This window comes from Natrix helvetica (assembly GCF_964273705.1).
Source record: "Natrix helvetica genome assembly, chromosome: 2".
Taxonomy (NCBI): domain Eukaryota; kingdom Metazoa; phylum Chordata; class Lepidosauria; order Squamata; family Natricidae; genus Natrix; species Natrix helvetica.
The window spans coordinates 101,834,652-101,860,563 of record NC_138552.1 but is presented as its reverse complement, the minus strand read 5'-3'; the positions used below and the strand labels follow the sequence as shown (position 1 = coordinate 101,860,563).

General features: G+C 41.3%; 1 protein-coding gene across 3 annotated transcripts in view; it reads left to right on the top strand.

Moving 5' to 3' along the window:
• The first annotated feature begins 941 nt into the window (after positions 1–941).
• The window catches only part of PIGG (phosphatidylinositol glycan anchor biosynthesis class G (EMM blood group)), an 82,478-nt gene continuing 57,507 nt past the window's right edge, over positions 942–25,912 (top strand). The window contains exons 1-6 of one of the 3 annotated variants that reach the window (XM_081940212.1): positions 942–962; positions 15,220–15,425; positions 16,284–16,493; positions 18,933–19,121; positions 19,901–20,045; positions 24,155–24,367. In XM_081940212.1, the coding sequence (XP_081796338.1) occupies positions 15,333–15,425; positions 16,284–16,493; positions 18,933–19,121; positions 19,901–20,045; positions 24,155–24,367 (850 nt within the window). In that variant the 5' untranslated portion in view covers positions 942–962; positions 15,220–15,332. Of the gene's footprint in view, positions 963–6,405; positions 6,654–15,219; positions 15,426–16,283; positions 16,494–18,932; positions 19,122–19,900; positions 20,046–24,154; positions 24,368–25,912 lie in introns of those variants that run through there. The other 2 variants (XM_081940211.1, XM_081940210.1) reach the window with 2 other exon arrangements.

Genomic DNA, 25,912 nt, shown 5'->3' with positions numbered 1-25,912 from the left:
TTGTGATTAGGATGTGTTTGAGTTTTAGACACAATGTTTATATTTGGTATTTAGAAACTGGTGGTTGGATTTTCAAGTACATGTACCTTTAAGTGCAGCACTTAAGCTTTAAATGCCTTTTCACTCACACAGTTGTTGAGTCTTAAGCATTCTGCACCTGCAGTTTTCCTCCTCCATATGTAATTGATTTTTGGGGGGATTTGTTTGTTTATGGAGTTTTCTTTTTTTAACTATAGCTAACAATTTGAATGTAGCCATATGCTCCACATTTTCTTTGTGCAGTTAACAGTATGAAGATTTTTAATATATATATAAATATATATATTAACGGTTTCTCTTGGTAATGTTATGCTTTTTATCTTTGGCACATAATTATGTCCTTGTGTACCATATGTAATCAGAAGCGATAGGAGGTTGAATGCAGGATGCAACTTTTTAATTTTTTTGTTAATTATACAAACTGTGTTTAATCAATGGGCTCTATTTATAGATGTTAATCAATGGGCGCTATTTATAGATGTTTCAATGAACTTGGTATCGGGCTTTCATTTTTTGAGGTTCTTTTCAGTCAAATTCTTGTTATATATGAAATGTTTTCAATTTATTTATAATTGCATTGGTTAACAATGGTTATTGTGGGGTTCATAAGTTGGGATGTTTGCAATTATTTCATTGTTCATTAATACATTGTTTTTCTTAAGCACAGTCCCCTGAAGCAGAATGCATTGGGACTGAGACTTTTCCCGTAGATATATGTGTGCCGTTCCCCCTCCCCGCCATTTTTAAAATCCTCATTTGTCTAATGTTTTTCTTCTTGCCTCTATCTTTACTCAAATGTTGGCAGTGACTGCGTGTTCTCTAAGGATCTTTCCTGGATTCCCTTCTCAATGGACAAGGCAATCTGGCACATCCCTGTAGCCTGCAAAACTCCAGGATGCTAAAAGGGATTACAGACCTCTACAGTATGTGATAGCATATAGTTATTAATATATTTGCGTTAGTTTCGTTGGCGTTAAACGGCAGCAATTACAAAATGTAATAAGTGCTGCTATTATAGAAGCTGATAGATTTCCATACCGTTTGCCAGTTCACCCAATCTATTTATGTTATTCAATGAACCATAGTTAGGCATAATTCAGCTTACTTGCTAGCCCTACCATATGGGAAGTTGGTGTATCATCATGTCACATCATCTCTGAAGGCCAACTAGATGGTAATAAGAAAAATGTTTAACTCTTTGCTGCCTTCTAGTGGTCTTAAACATGGATGCAACCCAGATATATTAGGGCTAAGCAAGCTATCGGAGATGAAAAAAAATTGAAACAAAGGCAAGTATAGATGCTGCAACAGAAGTGAAACTTCGTAATGTATGTTGTGCAAGAAACTGTTTGGCATCCTCAGCCAGTACTGAGAACATACATCAGATTAGATCATTTTCTTTTTGTAGCTCAGTGATCAGCCCGATTGTTGCAGTCAATAATCTATCTTTAGCCTACACCTTAAAACCTCTTAGAAAGTGTCGAACAGCAGTGTTTTCATCAAGAGCCACCCAGAAATGTCTGCTTTTGTATCATGCTATATCTATTTGCAAAAATTCAACAGGTAACTTTATAGTTATTCCCTTATGAATTGCCTTTCCATGCTCTGTCACCAAGTAAGCGAAATATAAGAGCAAAAGAAAAAGTATTCCAATATTTGAGGGGCTGCCACAAAGAAGAAGGGGTCAACTTATTTTTCTTTTTTTCCTTTAAAATTTTTATTGGTTTTTATACATATATAAAAGGGGAAAAGGTAAGGGGATATACAAAACATTTTGGCAGCTCCCACACTAGTGATAGAAATCCATCCAAAACTCACAATTTTTACAATCTTAAAAACAAAATATAAAAGACAAGCAGAAAACCAGGTCTTGTTCTATATTGTCAACCATGTGTTCATTCATTTTCCTTTGTCACTTTCTAGAGTGTCACCAATTGCTGTTATTTCAAATACTTTTATTTTTGTGATCTGAGCCTTTTCGATATTGCTCCTTCCTCCCTATCCCCAGAGGAAGCCTCAGCCCCCCTCCTTCTTGTCTTGCACCTTACTGTCCCTTCCACTACCTTCGCTGTGTTCGTCCTCTGGGAGGGGAAAATGTTTTTTTATGAAGGCTTCCGCCTCCTGCACTGTATTAATTCTAATCCTGTTTCCCTCCCAGAAGATCAACATTCCCTCTGGCAACAACCATCTAAACCAAATTCCTTTATTGTATAGTTTCTTTGATAAGGAGGAATACTTCCTCCTTCTCTCCCCTCTTTTTTGGAATCTGCTTAAGGATGATGATTTCTTCATCTTTATATTTCAATGGTCTCTCCCTTTGGGTCCCAAGCACCTCATTCCTTGTGGTCCTCCTGAGAAATTTAACATGTACCTCCCTTGGAACATTATGACTTCTAGCATATGCTGAATTTATCCTATAAACTAGGTCCATATCCCACAACAGCTGTTTTTTATCTCTCTTAATATAATCTGCTAAAATTGAACTCATGATATCCTTAAGGTCTTCATTTTCTGTCTCTGGTAGGTTCTGGAATCTAACAAAAAAGGACATTCTTTCAAATTCTATTTTTGCCAAAAGTTTTCCAAGTCTACATTTCCCTTCCGGATTGTTTTAATTTCTTCCCCCAGCCCAGCCGCTCCCTCCTCCAACACCACAATTCTCTGTTTATTTTCTGCAATATGATGTTTAACATCTCTGAGTTCCTCTTTAAGCTCTGTCATTTCTTTTTTCAATTCATTTTGACCGCTCATAAGTTCTTGAAGCATTTGAGAAAGAGATAGTTCTTTTGATCCCTCTCCAGTGCCCTCTTGCTGTAACAGTGAGGTAATTTTCGTAGGTTGCATACTAGGACTGGAGGAAGCAGATGAGGGGGCCGAAAGTGACTTGCCCATCGGTGGTTTCTTAGGGCCCATTTGTTTAAAATTCAGAGATGTGAGTCTTTTCCCAGGAAGATGGCGTCCAAGAATTGTGCAGCTTTGCTGATCCCAAAAGGCAAACAAAGCCGAAAGTGACAGTTCACAGTTCCAAGGCAGAGGCAAACCAAATGGAGGGGGTCAAATATTCAAAGTTCAGAAGAGCCACGTAGCAGGGAGGGGTCTCGGTTTCCCTCAGAGAGAGTAATAAGGCAGCTCCAAAAGGGTTTTTCTTGAAGGTAATTTCAAAGGGCAGACTTCATTTATAAGTAGAGAAACAAAGAAGGGTGGGTGCCATCTTGGCTCCTCTTTCCACAGGGAGAAAGAAAGCAGAAATCTCTATCAAAACTTTTAAAGGCGAAACGGCTCAGCAGTCATTTCTCTGAGGGGGGGGGTAGAAAAGAGAAACACCCCCCTCTAATACCATCCAAATAGGTTGAACACAAAACTTACAGAAGTCTGCTGCTTTTCTTTTAAACGATCAAAGAGTTCAGGATGGGTCCCCTACCACCAGGATCCAGCCGCACTTCTCCAGGTACACTCTCTCCTCCGAATCCATTCGGCAAAAGGGCGGACAGCTCAACGCTGTCCCTTGCCCCCCCTTCACTCCCCGGCTCCTAGGCGAAGCTGAAAAGCATCCCTGCCGGCTGCCGCCGATTCCGGGGGGCTTCAGCAAGCCGCCCTTTGGCAGAGGACCCCTCCAGGGCCTTCTGTGCTCCTTACGGAGCCAGCTGGGGAGATGAGCGGCGGACAACATGTCCGTCGCCGTCAGGAACCAGAAGTCGTCCAGGGGGTCAACTTATTTTTCAAAGCACCCGAAGGCAAGACAAGAAATAATGGATGGAAATTGAACAAGGAGAGAAGCAACTTGGAATTAAGGAGAAACAGTAAGAACAGTAACAGTAAGAACAATTAACCAGTGGAATAGTTTGCCTTCAGAAGTTGTAGGTTGTTGTGACTTCATCAGTGGAGGTTTTTAAGAAAAGACTAGACAGCCTCCAATCTGAAATGGTATAGGGTCTCCTGCTTGAGGAGGGGAATTGGACTATGAAGATCTCCAAGGTCCCATCCAGCTCTATTCTGATTGACTGGTTGAAAACTCCTCCAAATATTATTTCACATCCTAAAAAGTAACTTTTCTATTCTTCTCGGTCCAAATTCTACTAAATTCACTTTCTCTCTTTCTAAAGCTGGGGCGGTGGGCTGTGATGCCATTTGATAGCTATTCCTGAAAATCTTTCTGCAGCTTGTTTGCCTTGAAGAACTGAAAATAAAGTTCAGTTTTAAAGAAAAAGTGGCAGCATAAACGTGCACCAAACAAAGCTGGATCCTAAAGGCAGGCAGACAGGCAGCAAAAAACTTTCCAAAGATTTGCAAGCTTTTTGCTGCCTGTCTGCCTTTAGGATTTCCCTTCCTTCCTCCCTCCCTCCCTCCATCCATCTTCAGCCTGGCAGTGACTCATCAAGGTAGGAAACTTACAGATTTTGTCACTCTCTTTCCAGGCGTGCAGTAAATTTAGCAAATAAAATTTGCTAATTCAAAAGGGATTGATATTGGAAGGCAGGGATAGTGAGTTTTAGTCCCCCCCCCCCCAAAGATCAAGAAGTCTGTCCCTGCCAGCTTTTGTGGGTTTCTGGGGGAGGGAGATCCAGGACTAAGGTCCAGGACTAAGTGTACTGCTATTTTCAGGCTTGGTATGTCATGCAGAAGTAACAAATTAGATGAAATCTAGAATCCAAGGATAAATTGGGTGAGTGAAAGAAAACTCTGCAAAAATTGAAATACTTGCTACACAAATTTAAACTTCTTACAACCTTAAGAAATATGAAAGATAATATTTATAACAATGAAATGGCTCTAATTTGTAGATAAATGTATGCAGAGCAAGTAAGATTAATTCTGTTCAGTTGACACTACTGAAAATAGTATAGATCTACAGGCTCAAAAGTAAAAGTAGTATATCTTAGTAGTAGCAAAAATGGTTAAAGATGGTTAAAATTGTTAAAATACCAATACAAAACCAACTATAAACTTCTGCCCTCTGTCTCACGTATAAATATGCCATATTATTTCCCCCCCTCCAAATAAAGAAAAAAATACAGGTAGTCCTCAACTTACAACAGTTCATTTAGTGACCATTCTAAGCTACAATAGCACTGACATATGACCGTTTTTCACAGTTGTGACCTTTGAAGCATCCTCATGATCATGTGATCAAAATTCAGATGCTTGGCAATTGGTTCATATTTATGACTGTCACTGTGTCCCAAGATCATGTGATCCCCTTTTGCGACCTTCTGACAAGCAAAGTCAATGGGGAAGCAAGATTCACTTAACAATTGGGTTACTAACTTATCAACTGCAATCTTTCACTTGACAACTGTGGAAAGAAAAGTCGTAAAATGGAGCAAATTGGCTTAACAAATATCTCACTTAACAACAGATTTTTCGACTCGGCTGTGGTCATTAGTTGAAGACTACCCGTAAAACTATTCCACTACAAATATTGGAACAAAAAGAATATCATTAGAGCAATGTTTTTCAACCTTGGTAAATATGTGGACTTTAACTCCTAGAACTCCCCAGCCATTGATGTTGGCTGGAGAATTCTGGAAGTTAAAGTCCATGTGTCTTCAAATTGCCAAGGTTGAGAAACACTGCTTTAGACGCTAACAATAATTATAAACCTTGACTTTGATCAGCATCTGCAAGTACATACAGAATTATTCTTTATTTTTCTGACTCTATAAACGTCTTTATGCTAAACTCTGAACCTTGGTCTTAATCCAATTTACTTAATCCATTCCATTTCAACAATCACCTCTCCCCATGAGCTTCCTCTTTTCCGCTGGAAACAAATCCCAAAGGAAGAGCGTGTATACAGTACATCCAAACTAAACTGTGTTGTTTCTCCGTGTCATATAATATATATGGGTATATACATAATTCTGCTGGTTTGTTTGTTTATTTAAATTTATAGTGTATATTAGAGGTGGAGACTCTCTGAGAGCTGTATGCAACGAAATTTCATTTTAATGTATGCCGATTAATTTACATTCCAAGTGACAATTAAAGTTAATCTAAGTGGAATACCTAACTTCCAAAGACCAGCATGCATGACAAAAAGCCGAGCAATTGTAACGCTACCTATAAATGCCCAACTGTCTAGATACAACCTGCACCTGGCAATGTATGGCTTATACTAGCTAGAACGACTGGCTTCCATCGATCGCCAAGGCGATGCCGCAAAGGCTTTCTGGGAGATGTAGTCCGCTAGTGCTTCCTCTTTTCAAATCGTTCTCCCCTCGGCGCGGTTCTCAAGCGGCTAGTTCCCGCGGATTGGCCAACCGCTGACCAATCAGTGCGCAAGCAAAGGGCTTTGGGCCTATTATGATTGCCTAGATTTTCAATTCTATCCTTATTTGCCGCCTGCTTGGTCCGCCGGAGGGAGCTGCTGCTGCGGCCGCCACCGCTGCTGCGCAGGTGTGTCCCTCTCCAGCTTACCTTCCTTCCGGATTCACCTGCCTGCCCACGCTGGAGTTGAAGGATGCGGCTGCGCTCCGGGGTCTTTGCTTCTTTCTGCCTGTTGGTGCAGGCCCTGGGCGTGGGGCTTTTCATTAGAGGTTTCTTCCCGGTGCCGGTCAGATCGCTGCTTCCGAGCGGGACCTTCGGCCAGGTGCCCGCAGAGCCTCCACAGACAGGTACAGCGTCTCTCCCTGGCTCGTGTTTTCCTGGGATCTCGCCAGGAAAGGCGAGGTGTGCCGAGTCGCCCAGAGGAGATAGGCAGGCCTCTTTCAAAGTGGGGTGGGGGGAAAACATTGCTTGTTTCTCTCCGTGGCATATCGCCCCTCCAGCCTGCCAAGCAAGGCTGGGAGGGGCGAGTGAGATGCTCCAAAAAGCTTGAACTTCTCTTTGTGGGTGTTTAGCGGAGTGACTCCTGCGCGTCCCTTGAACTGCAAGGCGATCAAACCAGTCAGTGCTAGAGGAGATCAACCCTGGCTGCACTTTAGAAGGCCAGATCTTGAAGATGAAACTCAAATACTTTGGCCAACAAATGGGAAGGAAGGACTCACTGGAGAAGAGCCTCATGGTGGGAAAGATTGAGGGCAAAAGAAGACAGAGAATGAGGTGGCTGGATGGAGTCACTGAAGCAGTAGGCGTGAGCTTAAATGGACTCCAGAGGATGGTAGAGGACAGGAAGCCTGGAGGAACATTGTCCATGGAGTCGTGATGGATTGGACAAGACTTCTCAACTAACAACAAAAGCAGAGTGGCGGTGGTCTAATTCGGGACAGCTCCCAAGATTCAGAAAGGAGGCGCCCAGCTTTTGGCAAGGAGTTTTGAGGCATTTGCATTTGCAGGGAGCAACCTCTGCCTCATCTCCAACTCCTCTTGCAGGTTGTTTGGGCTTTGTAGCAGTGTTTGTTGGGTCACGAGCAGCCCAGCCTTGGTTGCCATGGTGCTCAGAGAGGAAGAGGCATTAGGAAACCTACCTGCCCTGCAAGTGAAATGACCAGTTGGACAAAGGGTGGCTTTTGCCAGAACAAAAAGTTGGGTGGCTTATTTGCCCTTTTGCCGAATGACTTCCTTCTTTTCTTGGACGAGGGCCAAAATGAGGAAGAAGAAACAGTAGGCTTTATAACCCAAAGTAGGAAGTGAGTTATGTGCCATGCCAATGAATAACCCCAAAGGTTATTCAGGCTAGGGAGACAGGAGGTAAGGGAGCAGCTGCCTATTTGGTTAGTTTACTGTATTGCCAACTATCTAGATTGTGGTATATTTTAAAGTAAAGACAATAAAATTAAAATGAAGCAATTTCAATTTAGCACCTGTGATGCTAAAAATCAACAATGAAACTCTTGCTTGAAAGGGCATTAGAAGGGCCATTTTAAAATGGTTGGTGCACTCCTCATCCCAATGGCTCATCGTCACCACACGATGAGCCTGTAACAAATGTAAACGAACATCACAGAGGTTCTCGCAAGTCACCTCAACAAAATCCATAGAGGCCTTGAATATTAATAACTAGCATTTTGATTTCCGTTAGAAACTATCCGGCAGTCAAAATGATGTTTTTGGTGTGTGTATAATGTGCTCTCTTTGAAGTCTAAGATTAGCTGAGCTGTTGAGTTCTGTATCAATGGAAACTTCTGATCTAGATTCCAAAACAAGTTTTGTGGAACATATTACAATACTGTACTCAAATGTTGATATCACTATATATGGTTACTTTCCTTGGGGAAAGAAAAATTGTCTCTCTCTCTCTCTCCAAAGTGATGATGAACAGGACCGAGGGCCATTTCCTCTGTCTGGGGACCTGGAGAATTTGGTCCACGTATAGTGACAGGTCACTTCGAACTACATACTTTGTCTTTTTGAGAAAGCATGATCTAGTTTTAAATGGTATCTATTACCTCTCTGGAAATGTATAGTTGGTCCCATTTTATGACTTTTCTTGCCACAGTTGCTAAGTGAATCACTGCAGTTAAGTTAGTAGCATGGTTGTTAAGTGAGTTTGACTTCCCCATTGACTTTGCTTGTTGCGAAAGGTGATCACATGACCCTGGGACCCTGCAGCAGTCATAAATTTGAGTCAGTTGCCAACGTAACCATGGGGATGCTGCAATGGTCATAAGTGTGAAAAATAGTCATGTCACTTTTTTCCAGTGCAGTTGTAACTTTAAATGGTTACTAAACGAACTGTTGTAAGTAAACTATACCTGTATAGTTATTGAAAAACAAAGAAATAAAGTGTTGCTAATTCAAACTTTCTCTTTTGATTTTGAGCAAAAGTTATCCATTAGGCTGGTGAATGCGATTGCAAGCCATGTAGGCCACTCAAAAGCCAGGCTAAAACTAGTCAGTGTTATCTGCTGTGGGATGTATTTAATTTAAGTCGCCAGTCAGAAAAGCTTAATGTAAAGATTTTGATTATAATTTATTCATTAGCCTAGAAGTTTCCTTAATGATCATTTCTAATAAAGGTGCAGTCTTGTTTGAAATAGTCTGAATATATGCTCTTCAATACCTGTACTAAGACTTTGTTTTAGAAGCATATTTATTCAAAGTGCTTTTATGCCACACCAATCAGTTCAATCTTAAGTGATTTAGAAAGCAAAAAATACAGCAGCAGCAGCCAGGTACACTAAGTGACACGTATATATGATTATTAATAGCAGAAAGCAATTTATCAACTTTAATTCAGATTAATTTTCATCAAAAAGAAATGACTAAACACCTATAGGGAAATCATTAGGAATTCATTAGGAATTCCATTAATTGTTGTGGATGTTTGAAATATTTTGTCCTGATGTATGCAAGGAAAACAACCATGCCACTTTTAAAATTATACTGGATCATCTCAAATTCTTTATTCATTGGTTCATTTTTTATCTTTACATTTTAGGGGAAAACAATTGGTTGCTGGGTTTGTTAATTTGTTGCTCACTCCTATATTACCAAGTGGCACATTGTTATATATACCATTATGCTCAATTACTGTATATTTGCTTTTTAAATGTAATCTTTTAAAGAAAAGGTTTAGAATGAAAACCTAGTGTGTAGAGGTAAAGATGTTGGGTTAGGAATAGGGATATTCAGGTTCTCATCCACCTTCAGTCATTGAAACACATTAGCTGTCTTGAATCAATTATCTAATGTCGAAATATATCAGCTGATAAAAATAAATTATACTCAGAATTACCCAATGCAAAATTGATATCTCATTATTTCCCAAGAAAAATTGCTAATGGATCAAGAATCAAGTCAGAGCGATTCAGAAAATGGACAATAGATGCCAAATTATAAACTAATTGGTCCTGAAATAAATTGATTTTTTTTAGAAAATAACTTTTCATATTGGCGGCATATAGTAGAATTACAGAATTGGAAGCATCCTATGAAATCATCAAGTCCTACTCTATATTGCACAATTCAGTACACTATCTCTGTTAGAAACCTATCCATTCTATCTTTGAAAACCTACAATGAAGGGGAAGAAACCACTCTGCACTAATCTATTTCACTGACTGATAGCTCTTATTTATAAAAAATACCTTCTAATGTCTAATCTGTATCTACATTCTTGAAGTTTCATTTCTTTAGTTCTAGACTTACCCACTGCAGCAAGTGGTAATAAGTCTGAATCTCTACATTGTGATTTCTGTTCAGATTTAAAGACAGCTATCATGTTCTCTCTGAATATTCAAGCTAAATATATTTCATTTAACTGTTCCTTGTAGGACTTGGTTACCAGTCTTTTCACTGTCTTGGTAGACCTTCTCTGAACTTATCAGTGCATTTTTTTAAAGTGGGGTGTACAGAATTGAATGTAGTACTCCAAATGAAACCTCTCCAAGGAAGGTTAAAGGTAAAGGTTCCCCTCACACATATGTGCTAGTCACTCCCGACTCTAAGGGTCATCTCTGTTTCAAAGCTGAAGAGCCAGCGCTTGTCCGAAGATGTCGCCATGGTCATGTGGCCGGCATGACTAAAAGTCGAAGGCGCACAGAATGCTGTTACCTTCCCACTAAGGTGGTCCCTATTTTTCCGCTTGCATTTTTACATGCTTTCAAACTGCTAGGTTGGCAGAAGCTAGGACAAGTAACAGGAGCTCACCCTGTTACGCAGCACTTGGGATTTGAACCACCAAACTGCCAACCTTTCTGATCGACAATCTCAGCGTCTTAGCCACTGAGACACCACGTTCCTCTAAGACAGAGTAGGGTGGGATAATTCCTGTGATCTGGACACCATGCTCCTTTTGATGTCCTTCAAGATGTCATTGGCCTTCTCTGCATGTCTCTGTTGGAACATGCTGAGCTTGTAACATACTAGTACATTGAAGTCCTTCTCACACATGCTGCTTCTGAGTCACACTTTACTCATTATGTACACATTTTTTTTCATTTGTCTTACCTAGATGTGTGACTTTATGTTTCTTTCTGTTAAATTTCATTCTATGCGTTTTTCCCTATTTCTGTGGCCTACGTAATTTCCCCCCTTGCCCCAAGTATTAGCCATCCTTCTTAGGTGTTCTAATTGTAAATTGCAATCCACTTAATAAAGAAATTGTAAGTAAGACCAGGTTTTGGGGGAGAGTTAGAACTGTTCCTCAAAATTTGACCTCTTCTGTAGGAAATAATAGCTCTTAACTTTCCTGTGTAATGGACTAGAAATCTGGATCACTGTTACCCAGAATGCAGCGTTTACAAGGAAACAGCTATCTCTTACACGTATGTTTTCCCTGGCCTTACATGCCTCTCAGATTAAATGGGAAAAGGCAAGAACAAAAGTGAGGTGGTAGCATTTACTCACTCACCTGTCATCCTTTAGATAGAGGGAACTTCTCCTTATTACTATATCTTACAAGGGGCAGAGGAGATAAGCAGTTGGAAGCAATTGGAAACATTGGCTGTTTCCGACTATGACATCTTGCTTGCTTTTAAGCTGAGTAAAAGGCAGTGCTCTCTTATGCTGTGTGTCCTCAGGGGTTGGGCCAGGTGGGAGCTCACACTTTTCAAAGGGCTACTGCATATCAACAACAATTTCATGAAGATAATGGAGCTTCATTCAGCAGCTATCGAAGAATGCAAATGTTCGAAATACCTCTGGGAATAAACCACTAATAATACTGTTTAGCATATTCCCAGTGCTACAGTCAAAGGTATACTAGTTCAGCCTCAAGAGACTTTGGAATTCAGAGTAAAATAAGTAAGAAAACAATTAATCAAAGTGTTTAGCCTTCACTGAAATAATTACTGAATTGGTTACATTTTAATGTTTCACATCATTAAATAACAGCAGAGTCTTGGGCAGATAATTTAATTCTGGCCTTTGTTTCTATTCACTCAAAAACTGCATAGTAACAGTTTAGGGGGAAAAAATTCTCAGGATTGTTCTGAATATTGTTTTTCTTGCTTAGGTAAATCTTAGTAATCCTTACTGCTCAGTGACAAAGTTCACATATGGCGGTGCTTAAAAGTTTTGAATTTTCAATATTTCTGCATATACAGTGTATGACCTAAAACATGATTTGTTCAAGTCCCAAAAACTTGATATTCACCTGAGGGATAATTGGTGGGCTTCCTCTCATAAACTGCTCAATTTAGGTCCTTTCACAAAATTCCTATAGGATTCAGGTCAGGACTTTGCCAATCCAAAATGTTAACTTTCTTCTACTTTAATCAAGTGGTTATGCAATTTTGGCTTACTATCTTGCTGCATGACCCATTTTCTCTTGAGCTTCAGTTCAGGGATAAATACCCTGACACTTTCTTTTGGAATTTAGTGGTACAATTCATATTGTACATCAATGATGATATGCTATCTTTGTCCAGAAAGACAGAGCAAGCCCAAACCATGATACTGCTGCTGTCACTTTTTGCTGAGAGAATAAAGTTCTCATGCTGGAATGCAGTGTTTTGCCTTTTGTGAAGTGGAACACTTTTCATTTAAGCTGAAAAATTCTATTATCTCATCCATCTACAGAACATCCTTCCAATAAAACTCTGACTTAGCTATGTGGTCTTTCATAAACGATAGATGGGCAGCAATGTCCTTTTTTGAGAGAAATGTCTTTCTCCTTGCAACCTCGCCGTGCGCCCTATGTTCTTCAACGTTTTTGATGGTGGGGTCATGAACACTGGCATTCATCAATGCAAGAGAGGTGTTTAGCCTTAGACAATATCCCGGAATTCTTTAAGAGTATTACACCCCTTGCTTTTGGTGTAATCTTGGTTGCTCAACCACTCCAGGATAGAGTAACAATAGTGTTGAATTGCCTCCTTTTGTATACAATCAGCCCAACAGCAGAGTTTGGTAGAGTCTAACCTCTTTGGAAATAGTTTTGTAGCCTTTTCCAAAACATTAGCACCAGGGTGGATTTGATTTACGTCAAGTTGATTTAAATCACAATTTAAATCGTGATTTAAATCACTAGTAAAAAGGCTTGATTTAAATCATAATTTTAAAAGAACAGCTGTCATCTCTGTCCCGCAGCAGTTCTTCTTCTGATCCGCAGCTGGCTCACCAACAGTCCTAATATTGCAGAATATACAGCCTCATGCTATATAACTAAGCTCCATTTAATGCTGAATAAATTAAATTATTAATGTTTCTTAAATTGAAAACTATCTTTAGATAGATTTTTTACTCCAAAAGCATTTTATTAAAATAAATTTGATAAAAATAAAAAAGTCTGATTTAAATAAAAAGATCCAATTTAATTTTTAAAACATCCATTAAAAAAAAAACACAGCGATTTTTATCCACTCTGATTAGCACCTATTTTTTGGAGGGTCTCCGAAATCTCCTTGTTTGAGCCATAAACACTTTTCCACATACCTGGGTTGTAAAGATCAGACTTTGATAGTAAATAACCAAAATTTTGTTCTGTAAATAATTCAGGTTCTCCCACACTAAATCTAAAAAAGATGATTCTGATTTATCCTTTAAATAAAATAATAATCCTAGAGGTTCACATACTTTTGCCATACACAAATATGTAACTCTGGATTATTTTCCTCAAATAAATGAGCAAGTATAATGCGTTTATGTCATTTGTTTAATCAAGTACTTTTAATCTAGTTTTAGGACTTGTTCAGAAAATAGATCACACTTTACTGTTTTATTTATGCAGAAATATTGAAAATTCAAAAAAGTTCCCAAAATTGTAAGCAACACTATGGATATTTTCCTTACTATACAGTTCTAGGTTTGTATACTCTTCCCCCAGGTACAGGCATTGAGGCTTCCTGCAGATTGACAGCACCCCTTTATGCTTTTCTGGGATGGTAACAATTCTCCAGAACAATGCTTGTCACCTTTGCTGAAATGTATTTGTTTACGATCATGTCTACTGGCAGTGCAGGTAGAGAGCAAAGTTGGCAAGAGATTGTTGCAAATCAACGAAATGTTCCAAATGAATTTAAATGTTGAAAACAATAATTTGGAAAATTATTGGTTCAGCAGCAATAAATGATAAAATTTCTGCGATTTATTGTGGACAATTATTTTAGTTAGTTTGGACATTTGCCAGGTGTGTTTAGATTCATTTGTCACTTTTGATTCTTCCCTTTCCATCACCTTTGTTACCCAAATATTGTAAATTTAAAAAAAAACAGTGCCGTTTCACTAGCTGGAATGTACTTATAGAAATTCTGCAACAAATGGGCATTTACTTACAGACAGCCATGGGTAGTGTTCATAGGCCTGTTGTACTACAGTGCTTTGGCTCATTTGGCTCTTATTGGCTCTTACAATTCATGCTTTCCATGTGTCTCCTAATTCTGTGGATTGTTTAAAAAACATTTCATTGTGTTTGTTTATACATTCTTGCAACCTATGAAACTCGTTTTTCTTTTCGTGGGCTCTATAAATTGTTGTCAAATGTTAGCTCCTAGTAGCCTCAGGAGGAAGATGCTAGATGTTCATCTGATTGTGTATCTAATGCAGTGATGGCAAACCTATGACACACGTGTCATTGGTGATGCGACATTATATTTTTGGTGACACGCCGTGCCTCTGGACTCTCTGGAAGTTAGAAGAAGGTCTGGCTCTCGCGCAGCCTCGGAGAAAATCACATCAGCATTCTTGCACAATTTTCTGAGGATCCAGAGGTCCCACGAGAGCAGATCCCTCTCATGCAACTTCTAGAACAGTGGTTCTCAACCTTCCCAATGCCGTGCCCCTTTAATACAGTTCCTCATGTTGTGGTGAACCCCAACCATAAAATTGGTGTCTTGGTTCCTAAGACCATTGAAAATACGTGTTTTCCGATGGATTTTGGCGACCCCGGTGAAAGGGTCATTCGACCACCAAAGGGGTCCCGACCCACAGGGTGAGAACCACTGTTCTAGAAGGTCCAGAGAGGCTGAAACAGCAGCTTCCTGCCAACAAATAAGGAAGAAAACTACAGATGTTGTTTATGGATCACATACCGAGTTTCTACAATATCTTGTTCACAGTTCATTACCTTTCTTACAGTTTTTCCACACTTGCTGCATTCTCTATACTTTTTCCTCATGAGATTTAAGGTGTTCAGAAACCAACACTGACATCATAAACTGTAATAAAAAAAATTGTTGGAAACGAGACAAATTACAGCTTTCAAGAATTAAAATTGTGACCATCAGTTATGGCTTGTTGATTCCTGCCTCTAAAGATATTTGTAGAAAATGTGGGACATTGAGGTCAGTACGTGTGAAGACTAAGCATTGGCTTGGATTAGTGTCTCATGTGGGTTTTTCATTTTCTTTTCTTTTTTAGAATTGACATCAGACTGGACCAAGAAGATCCCGCCTATTTTTAACAAAGTAGTTATAGTGTTGATTGATGCCTTGAGAGATGACTTTGTTTTTGGTTCAAAAGGTTTAAAATTTATGCCATATACAACAGAGCTGGTGGAAAAAGGAACAACACATGCTTTTATAGCAGAAGCCAAGGCGCCTACTGTCACTATGCCTCGAATTAAAGTAAGTTTGGGTATCTTGGAAATAAATATTTCTTGACAAGTGATAGTTGTCTTCTATTAAATCTATACTTTGTGCATTTCATAAAGCAGTATGCTTAATGCTTAGTGCAGAAATATGTTCTTTTTGACAACATGAGTTTTTTCTCAGAATGTGATGGTACATGATGCTATGATGTTTGAGGCGAGTGAAACAGTAAAAAAAAAAAAATTCACCAGCTTCCTGGAGTACTCAAGTTACCCCTTACTAAGGACATTACATTCAGTACCCATAGTCCTGAATTCAGTACTGGTAGTCCTGCCCACCTATACAGGTAGTTCTCAACTTACGACCACCGTTGAGCCCAATATTTCTGTTGTTAGGTGAGAAATTTGTTAAGCGAGTTTTGCCCCATTTTACAACCTTTCTTGTCGCAGTTGGGAAGAAAATCACTGCAGTTATATAAGTTAGTAACCTGGTTGTAAAGTGAATCTGGTTTCCCCATTGACTTTGCTTGCCAGAAAAGGTGATCACATGACCTTGGGACAGAACAGTGGTCATAGGTATGAACCAATTGCCAAGCATCTGACTTTTGACCCCATGATCATGGAGACGCTGCAAAGGTCATAACTCTGACAAATGGTCATAAATCACTTTTTTCAGTGTTGCTGTAACTTTGGCCATTAAATGAACTGTTGTAAGTCGAGAATTGCCTGTATTGAATTATGGGTAACCATTCATTTAAAGGTGTTGATTGTCTGCAATATATATGTATACGCATGCAGAAGTGAGTCCTTATCCAGTGTCAGATTTTAGGTTCTACTGAAACTTCATCTAATGCCCGATCCATCTCTCCTTTCCTTTTGCTGGATCCCTTTGAAGGCACTTATGACTGGTAGCATCCCAGGTTTCATTGATGTAGTCATGAACCTTAACTCTCCAGCCTTGATGGAGGACAACTTAATATGGCAGGCCAAAATTGCTGGGAAAAGAATAATTTTCTATGGTGATGATACCTGGATTAGGCTGTTTCCAAAGCATTTTGTGGAATTCGATGGGACAACATCTTTTTTTGTATCAGACTACACTGAGGTAAGTCACCATCTGGGAGTGGCTGTAAGAATATATATGTGTGCTTTTAGGCATATAACCATTGATGCAAACGTTTTATCGCATATGTTATATGGTGGTCAGAGGTATGTATTTTTATGAAATGTCACACTTGTTGATTATTTCTAGAACCATTTTTTCTTTATTTTACAAAATGTTCACCTCACCTAGTTACCTAAATTATACAGGTCACATAAAATATATGTATTTTTTAAAATCCTTCTCATGTCCCAGATTTTTTAAAATTGTCACAGTAATCAATCACTATCTCCCCACCATCATAGACTCTAAATTAGAGATTAGCAATAGGATGCCAAACAGCATGGTTAATAGACTTAGAATGTTGGAGCCATGTATCCTATCAATTTTGAGAATTAATACTTAACTACTTAGAACAAACCAAAGAGAAAAAATGTATAGGATATTAATGCAGATGGAAATGGGACATTCACCCCATGCTTTAAGGGAAGCTTATGAACCTGTTCTTGGTATGTTCTCCCCCTATACAGGGGATACGTTGGTAGAAATTGTTCAGAATGAATAGATTCGCCTCAGCCTCAATGTAAGTGTCAAGGTTCTGACTAAGGAACCCAAGAAAATCAGGACTCCGAGGCTAGAGTCTTCCTGAAAGAACTTTTTTATTGGGTACATTTAAGTATGCCGATATGATGTACCCAATAAAGAAGTTCTTTGCAGAAGAATCTAGCCTCGGAGTCCTGATTTGCTTGGGTTCCTTAGTCAGGGCCTTGACAGTAAGCGCTGCAGAGGAAGATTATGTATCAACAGCCCTTGACTTCAGTTAGATTGGCACCAGGGATGGTATTCACGTAGTTTTCCTTCCGGTTCACAAATGTGAGTGCGTGTGCATGCTCAGCCTTCCGCGCATACGCTGTGGCTTGAAAATGTGCCTAAATGGGACGGTATAGACCAGGGGCGGGCAGGCCCATCCACGATTTCCACTACCGGTTCAGGCGAACTGGTCCAAGCCAGCTGAATCCCACCTCTGATTGGCACATACAGTATACCGTATTTTTCGGAGTATGACACACCTTTCCCCGCTCTAAAAGAGTGAACATTTGGGCGCGTCTTATACACTGCAGCCTCACACACCCACCAGCCCCAACCCTTTGGCCTCTGTCTCCTAGCAATTTACCTCTTTGCAGCAAATGGGGGCTTGTGGAGGCTTCAATAGGCTATAGCAATCCCTGCAGCCTGAAACAGCTGATGATCAGGAGAAATTGAAAGAGAAACTTGCTGTTTGCTCAGGCAAATTGCTGGGAGGCAGAGGCAGATTTTCTTGTACTAATCAGGCTGTTTGCTGCAAGGAGGTAAGTCAACAACTATAAATGCCTGTAAAATGTTCAAATTATTAGACTTATTTTTTAAAGACTGTTTTATTATTCTAGATAACAAAATTAAAAGTTTTTTAAAATAAATGCTTGATCTGAAGAGGCCCAGTGCTATTGTTAAAAAAGTACTATTCTTTTAAATAGTAAAGAATAACTATACTTCCAGAAAGTACATCAGACTGTACAAGTATAGTCTGAAATATAACACTATAAACAATGTATATTGTCTATACTGTTTACTGTTTGTTGCAAGGAGGCAAATTGCTGGGAGGCAGAGGCAGATATTTTTCCCTTGTTTTCCCTCTCCAAAAGCTAGGTACGTCTTATACTTCAGAGTGTATTATACTCCGAAAAATACGGTAGATCAAAATTATTCTTCCAATTGTTAGAAGTGTAGAAAAAAACAGCTATTTTTAAATTAGTGATGGTAATGCGATAAAGCTATTCACTTTGGATGTACATTTTTTAAGGAAATAAGTATCTCTGAACAAAGAATTGAATGCACCCAGGGTAAGGCTTACTCATTTACTTATTTACAGGACCAAACTTTAAGCTTAAAAAGTAAATTTAGTTTCTATCTAATTCTAGCAACTAAGATAATAATTGCCCAACATTGGGAAACTTTACATGACTTGATACCGTAATTTTGATGAGATTAAACAAGATCTGTTCAATTGCAACATTAGAAAAAAATTATAGAGTCAAAATAATGAAACGTAGAGGCATCTATCTAAGTTAGCATACAATACCATGAGGATTAACATCCTAAACTCACAGGTTGCAAATTGGGTTCTGATTTCGGAGAATTGGAACCTTCAAGAATGATAAGTGAAAGACAACATGTTGAATGGTTTGCAGTGTAGCATATCTAAGAAATATTCAGCCTAGCCTTCTCTCTCAACTTGCTTCCTCAATGTTGTAGGAAGCTTTGAGCTAAACAGGAAATCATTTCATTGTACATACCCCTTTCCATCAGAACGTTTATAATTAGAACTGTTAATTAATTCTGCATATCGTATGAACAAAATAGGTGATGGCTTAATATATATCTCTGCTTTTCTTTCTCATTAAGGTTGACAACAATGTTACTAGACATTTGAATAATGTATTGAAAAGAGAAGATTGGGATATGCTCATTCTTCACTATTTAGGATTGGATCATATTGGTCATCTGAGTGGTCCAAACAGCCCTTTGATAGGACCAAAACTTTCTGAAATGGATAACATTATCTCGCAGATTCATAAGTCTTTGCTCTCCGAGGTAAGATGCTTACGTTTTGAAGATGCATTTGGTCATGAACACAGGAAGAAGATTTGAAATTCCCAGCTTCAATCTACAGATGCATTTCATCTTACAGGCTGACCAAGTAAATGATCAATTGAGACCAAGTCTCATTGTATTCATTGGGGCACATTTCCAGTTCTTAGTCCCAGGCACTTGGAATTGTTGATCAAGTGAAATGCATTGATATTGGTTTTTTGAATACATTGGCCATAAGATGTGCAGGAGATGGAAACAATGTTGTATTTCAAGCTCCGAAATGTTCTGTTGGATCGTTGTGCGTTGGCTTTATTTCAGCAGAACAAAATTGGTAACGACTTGAATGTTTCATTTTTAACCTGGTAAAAAATTGAAATGTAGGAAACTTTGGGGACTTAAAGCTCTTAGGTATTTTATTGATATAATATTAATGCATGTAATGCAAGGAATCTACATAAGCATATTTTTGAACACATATTTGTGATATATTTGTGATGCATTCTGCTTAACCAGCTTAAAGGTTGTGAAAGTACTAGCCAGGTGGGATCCCATTTCTTATTTAAATAAATGATGTTGTGAGAAATCCTAATAATATATTCCTAACAAGGGTTGGTAGAGAGGTTGTTGCTGTGGTATCTTTTATCAATTTACTTGGGTGTGTGGCAATCGTTCTTGAGAATCCTAATCTTTTTGGCTCAAATCTGCAAGGCGAGGGAACAGATTTGATAATGAAGTGTTAAACTATTCCATTAAAACTTTGAAAATGTCTTCTAATTCAGGAACTGGAGAAAGAAACATTGCCCAATTTACTTGTTGTTTGTGGTGACCATGGCATGTCTGAAACAGGAAATCATGGCGGTTCCTCAGAAAGTGAAATTCGCACCCCTTTGCTTTTTGTCAGCTCTGCATTTCAAAGAACAGGTGGTAAGAACCGACTTTCTCTCTTAATAACATGATGGGTTGAATAAAGAAATGTCTGACTGCACCATTTCAGACTGCAAGCGTGGTGATGGTGGTTTCCATGGTAGAATCTTCCATAACTCCATGAAAATCTATTTTCTCATTTGTTTTTTTTAAAAAAACAACAACAACCCAATCCTAAATGTTGGAGAGACATTTATCTCAAAAGTTTTGTCCCTTTTCTGTGGTGGGATTTTTTAAAAATTCAATCTTCTATGTCAGTGATGGTGAACCTATGACACGGAGCCATTTGTCAGGGCACGCGAGGCGCTGCCCTTTCAGCTGACCAGTGCGCATGCGTGCGCTGGCCAGCTGAGTTCACCCTTTTTTAAAGCCATTTTTCGCCCTCCCCAGACTCCAGAGGCTTTATAGGAGCCTGGGGAGGGCAAAAACAGCCTCCCCCCCCCCTCCGGACGTCCTTCGGAGGTGTCAGGGAAGCCTCCAGACAGTCCCTGAAGCCTTCGGAGCGCTCAAAACGATCCTCCGGGCAAACTGGAAGTCAAATCAAATCAAATCAAATCAAATTTTATTTGATTAGCCGCAACCCTCTCCCGAAGGACTCGGGGCGGCGTACAATCACAAGGATAAAATACACATAGGACACACATACATACGAAAAAACAAGGACAATTACATTTGTGCATGGAGGAGAGTAGACCTGCAAGTGAAAGACAATAAACACAGCTAAAAACACAGTTAAAACACAGTTTAAAATCCCCTAAATAAAATTGCTGAATTAAAAACCCCTCAGGAGCGTAACGAAGTTATGGTTGGGCCAGGCCAGATATTTGAAAAAGGTGGGTCTTGAGCTTAACACGGAAGGAGCGGAGGTCTGTAGTGGTCCTAATATCCGGGGGGAGGTCATTCCACAGGGCTGGGCCCGCCACAGAGAAGGCTCTGCTCCTAGGCGCCGCCCCATGGCATTGTCTAGTGGACGGCACCTGGAGAAGTCCCTCTCTGTGCGAGCGAATAGGTCGTAGGGATGTATGGGGCAGAATACGGTCCCGCAGGTAACTAGGTCCTGAGCCATGGAGCGCTTTAAAGATCGTAATCAAAACCTTGAAACGCACTCGATAGACCACAGGAAGCCAGTGCAGCTCGCGCAGGTGTGGTGTCACATGGGAGTACCTGGTGCTCCCCATAATCACCCGCGCGGCCGCATTCTGGACCAACTGTAGTCTCCGAGTGCATTTCAAGGGAAGCCCCATGTAGAGAGCGTTACAGTAGTCCAGGCGAGACGTCACCAGCGCATGGGTGACTGTGCGTAGAGCGTCCCGGTCCAATAGGGGGCGCAATTGGCGCACCAGGCGAACCTGATGGAACGCCCCCCTGGCCACGGCTGTCACATGTTCATCCATGGACAGCTTGGCATCCAGGAGGACGCCCAAATTGCGCGCCCGCTCCACGGGGGCGAGTTGAATGCCCCCAATGGCCAGAGATGGAATTATCTGGTTGAACCGGGGAGCCGGAACCCACAGCCACTCCGTCTTGGAAGGGTTGAGCCTGAGTCGGTTGTCATCCATCCAGACCCGTACGGCTTCCACACACCGGGACATCACTTCGACGGCCTCGTTGGGGTGGTTCGGGGTGGAAATGTACAGCTGAGTATCATCAGCGTACAGGTGGTATCCCACCCCAAAACCACGGATGATCTCACCCAGCGGCTTCATGTATGTGTTGAACAGGAGTGGCGAGAGGACCGACCCCTGTGGCACCCCACAGATGAGGGGGCTTAGGGTCGACCTCTGCTCTCCTGCCAACACACGTTGCGTCCTGCCGGAGAGGTAGGAGCCGAACCACCGCAAGACGGTGCCCCGGATCCCCAACCCCTCCAGTCGGTGCAACAGGATACCATGGTCGATGGTATCAAAAGCCGCCGAGAGGTCTAATAGGACCAGGATAGAGGAACAGCCCCTATCTCTGGCCCTCCAGAGATCATCTACCAACGCGACCAAGGCCGTCTCAGTGCTGTGCCCAGGGCGAAAGCTGGACTGACGCGGGTCTAGATAATCATTCTCCTCCAGATGTCGTGGAAACTGAGAAGCCACCACACTCTCCACAACCTTCGCCAAAAAGGGAAGGTTGGAGACAGGACGATAATTGACCAGCTCCATAGGGTCCAGGGAAGGCTTCTTGAGCAAGGGTCTCACCACCGCCTCTTTCAAGGCGGCCGGGAGAGACCCCTCACCCAACGAAGCGTTCACTAGGTCCAGGAGCCAGTCGCGTGTAACCTCCCAGGATGCCAGTACAAGCCAGGAGGGACACGGGTCCAACAAACATGTGGTAGGTCGCAGTCGCCCACGCAATCTGTCCAAATCCTCGATGACAACCAAGTCAAACTCCTCCCAAAAAGGTTTCTCAAGACTCGCCACTGGCGTCTCGACTGGGCCACTGAAGGGGACCCAATCCTTCCGGATTTGAGCGACTTTATCCTGCAGGTATTTCCCAAACTCCTCTGCCCTGCCCTGTAAAGGGGCCTCCCGTGGCCTCTGAAACAGAAGAGAGCGGGACACCCGAAACAGGGCGGCAGGGCGGTTCTCTGCGGATGCAATGAGAGCGGCACAATATTGACGTTTGGCCGTTCTCAATGCCACTAGGTACGTCCTTAAATGGGCTTGTACCTGTGCTCGGTCAAGTTCGGTTCGGGAGGATCTCCAACGACTCTCTAGGCATCTCTTGCGGCGCTTCATCACCCTTAGCTCCTCGGTAAACCAAGGGGCCAGGGTGGATCGTTGCCGCCGGAGAGGCCGCAAAGGCGCCACCCGGTTCAAGGCCCCGGTAGTCGCATTATTCCACGCGGCCACCAGGTCCTCTACCCGAGGGCGGGTCAGGGCTGCAGGAGGTGGCCCAAGCTCCGTCTGGAACCTGTCTGGTTCCACAAGTGACTTCCGGTTTGCTTGGAGGGTCGTTTTAAGTGTTCCGAAGGCTTCAGGGACTGTCCTGAGGCTTCCCTGAAGCCTTCAGAACGCTTAAAACAACCCTCCGAGCAAACCGGAAGTCACTTCCAATTTGCTTGGAGGGTCGTTTTGAGCACTCCAAAGATGTCAGGGAAGCCTCCGGATGGTCCCTGAAGCCTTCGGAACACTTAAAATGACCCTCCGAGCAAACCGGAAGTGACTTCCGGTTTGCTCGGAGGATCATTTTGAGCGCTCCGAAGGCTTCAGGTTCTGTCCTGAGGCTTCCCTGAGGCCTCCGGAGGGCGTCTGGGGGGGCGGGGGGGCTGTTTTTGCCCTCCCCAGGCTCCTATAAAGCCTCTGGAGCCTGGGGAGGGCGAAAAAAGCACGTAAAAATGGGGGGGGGAGCGCCTATAGTGTGCGCATGCACACGGGGTTGCGCATTGGATTATGGTTGCGGCACGCCCACACACGACCCCCCTTTCGCTCCCCCCACTTATGGCACGCGAGCCAAAAAAGGTTCGCCATCGCTGTTCTATGTAGTCCCAAATAATCATAAATACTATGTTCCAGAAACAAATTGTGTGGTGAAAATTTGGCCTGAGGTATTTTTATCTGGAGAACTTGTAAGCGCCTTAATGTATCTGCTAAGTGGGCTCTTAATAACTTCAGAAGCAATCAGTATATTAATATTTTAATTCAAAGTGGACCTGCCTGTTTTTACGGCTAAAGGCAGAAAGTGGGGTCAAAAGAATAGCACACCATTCAGTGACATTATTAAAGCTAAGTGAGTCAGTTTTTCCCCAAAATAATTGAAACACAGAAATATATATTCAAATGTTTTAAAAGAAATACACATCCTGGATACCTTCTAGGTTCCCAATAGCCTCCTGCTTATGTCATCAATTACTTAGAAACAGTAGTAACTTTTGAAATTTATGTGAAGTAGCATAAAGGTGGCAAGGGAGAGTTTGAATTTCACAGTACTTGAGGTCCTGTGAATACTTGCTGAATCTTCCTGGGGGGGGGGGAACAATGAGGAGAAACACCTGTTACTTTGGATGCAGTAGAGACAGGAGAAAAATGCTTATGGGATGAGCATTTCTTCTGGTCAAGAAATTATATTTTGGGGAATGAGGAATAGATAAGCTTTAATCAATATTTTCTTCCTCTCTTTAGGTCCCCGAAAATATCAAGAACTTATTCAACAGACTGATCTGGCTGTCACCTTAGCATTAGGACTTGGCTTGCCGATTTCAAGAAACAGCGTTGGGAATCTTCTGTCCCCTGTGATAGAATGGAAGACACCTCGAGAACAGCTACGGCTGTTGCATTTGAATGGTTTCCAACTCAGTAAACTTCTTAAAGAGAATGTTCCTACTTATGAGAAAGGCAAGTAAGTTCAAAATATTCTGGTAATTAGGATGTTTTTTATTTTCTCTCATGAACTATCATATATTACGGTATGAAGAAAGGAAGTAACATTCTGAAAATTAACAAGCAGCTTGCTATAAGTGAATGAAGGGCAAAGAAAAGTAAGAATTGGCTTTAAAGCTAATTAGACTTTGATGTTAAATATCAATGAAAACTTTTAAGTCATTCTTCTAGGATAAGGCAGCACACTGAAGATACTGTATGTCTGATATTGATAGTGTAAATCTGGAGGCATAACATTATTTCCACATTTATCATAATTTTTTAAAAAACTGAAATTCAGCTTGGAGGTAAAAACCTCCTGTCAACATTAATCATAAATAGAGTGGGCATGTAGTTAATGTGTCTTCCTTATGAGGAGTGACTTTGTTTTCAAGTTACGCGAAGCTGTCATGTTTAGTTGTAAAAGTGTGAATGCACCCAGTATGACTCAGGTTTACAATATGGCATCTCTAAGCAGTAGCCAGAAAATTGTAGTAAAAAATTAACAAAAAGAAAAAAAGGAATAAAACAGAAAAAAATGTAAAATTATTGCCTCCTGCCCTTCTTTATAGTGAGTAGTTATCCTCTTAACCAGCAGCCCCAACCTTTCCACGGAGAACAGTTTTTCCGTGGACTGGAGGGGCCGTGGTTTCGCATGTTGCCCGCATCCTATGGATGGGGCTTTGCTTGTTTGCTTGACCCGGTTTCTGGCACGCTGTAGGCACGGTGCTGGTCCACAGATTGAGGATTGGGGACCCCCACTATCTTCTTTACTCCTTTGGAGTCCTCAAATCTCAGAATCATCAATTCAGCCCTTTCTGTCAACAAAAAGTCCATATAAGCCTGTGATGGCGAACCTATGACATGCGTGCCACAGGTGGCACGCACAGCCATTTCTGAGAGCGCGCGAGCCATTGCCCTGTCAACTTCAGTGCGCATGTGTGCACTGGCCAGCTGATTTTCGGCCTTGATGATCAGCCATTTTTCACCCTCTGGAGGATTCCCTGAAGCCTCCAGAGGGCAAAAAGCTGCCCAACGCGCAAACCGGAAGTTTGGTAACGGACTTCCGGTTTGCGCTTTGGGCAGCTTTTTGCCCTCTGGAGGCTTCAGGAAAGTGGAGGGCAAAAAACGGCCCAACGCACCTCCCGGACGTCCGGAGGCTTCCAGTGAGGCCTGCGTGCATCTGTGAGTATGTGTGTGTGTGTGCATGCATGTGCGGGGGGGGGCATTGCATTATGGGTGTGGGCACGTATGTGCACGCCCCCCCCTCTCCCCTCGCTTTTGGCATGCCTCGACAAAAAGGTTAGCCGTCGCTTATATAAGCTTTCAATCTTTCAGAAAGATATTTTGTCAGTTTTTGTTTCTCTGAGCAAGCTGCAGGTTCTGTTAATTTTATAATCCAATCTCTCCCTCATTGTATTTCATTGATTTTCCAACTTTTTGAATACAGTACTCCTGCCATATATATATATATCTATATATAAATATCAGTTTCCTATTTTTTCTAATTCCTTATCTATG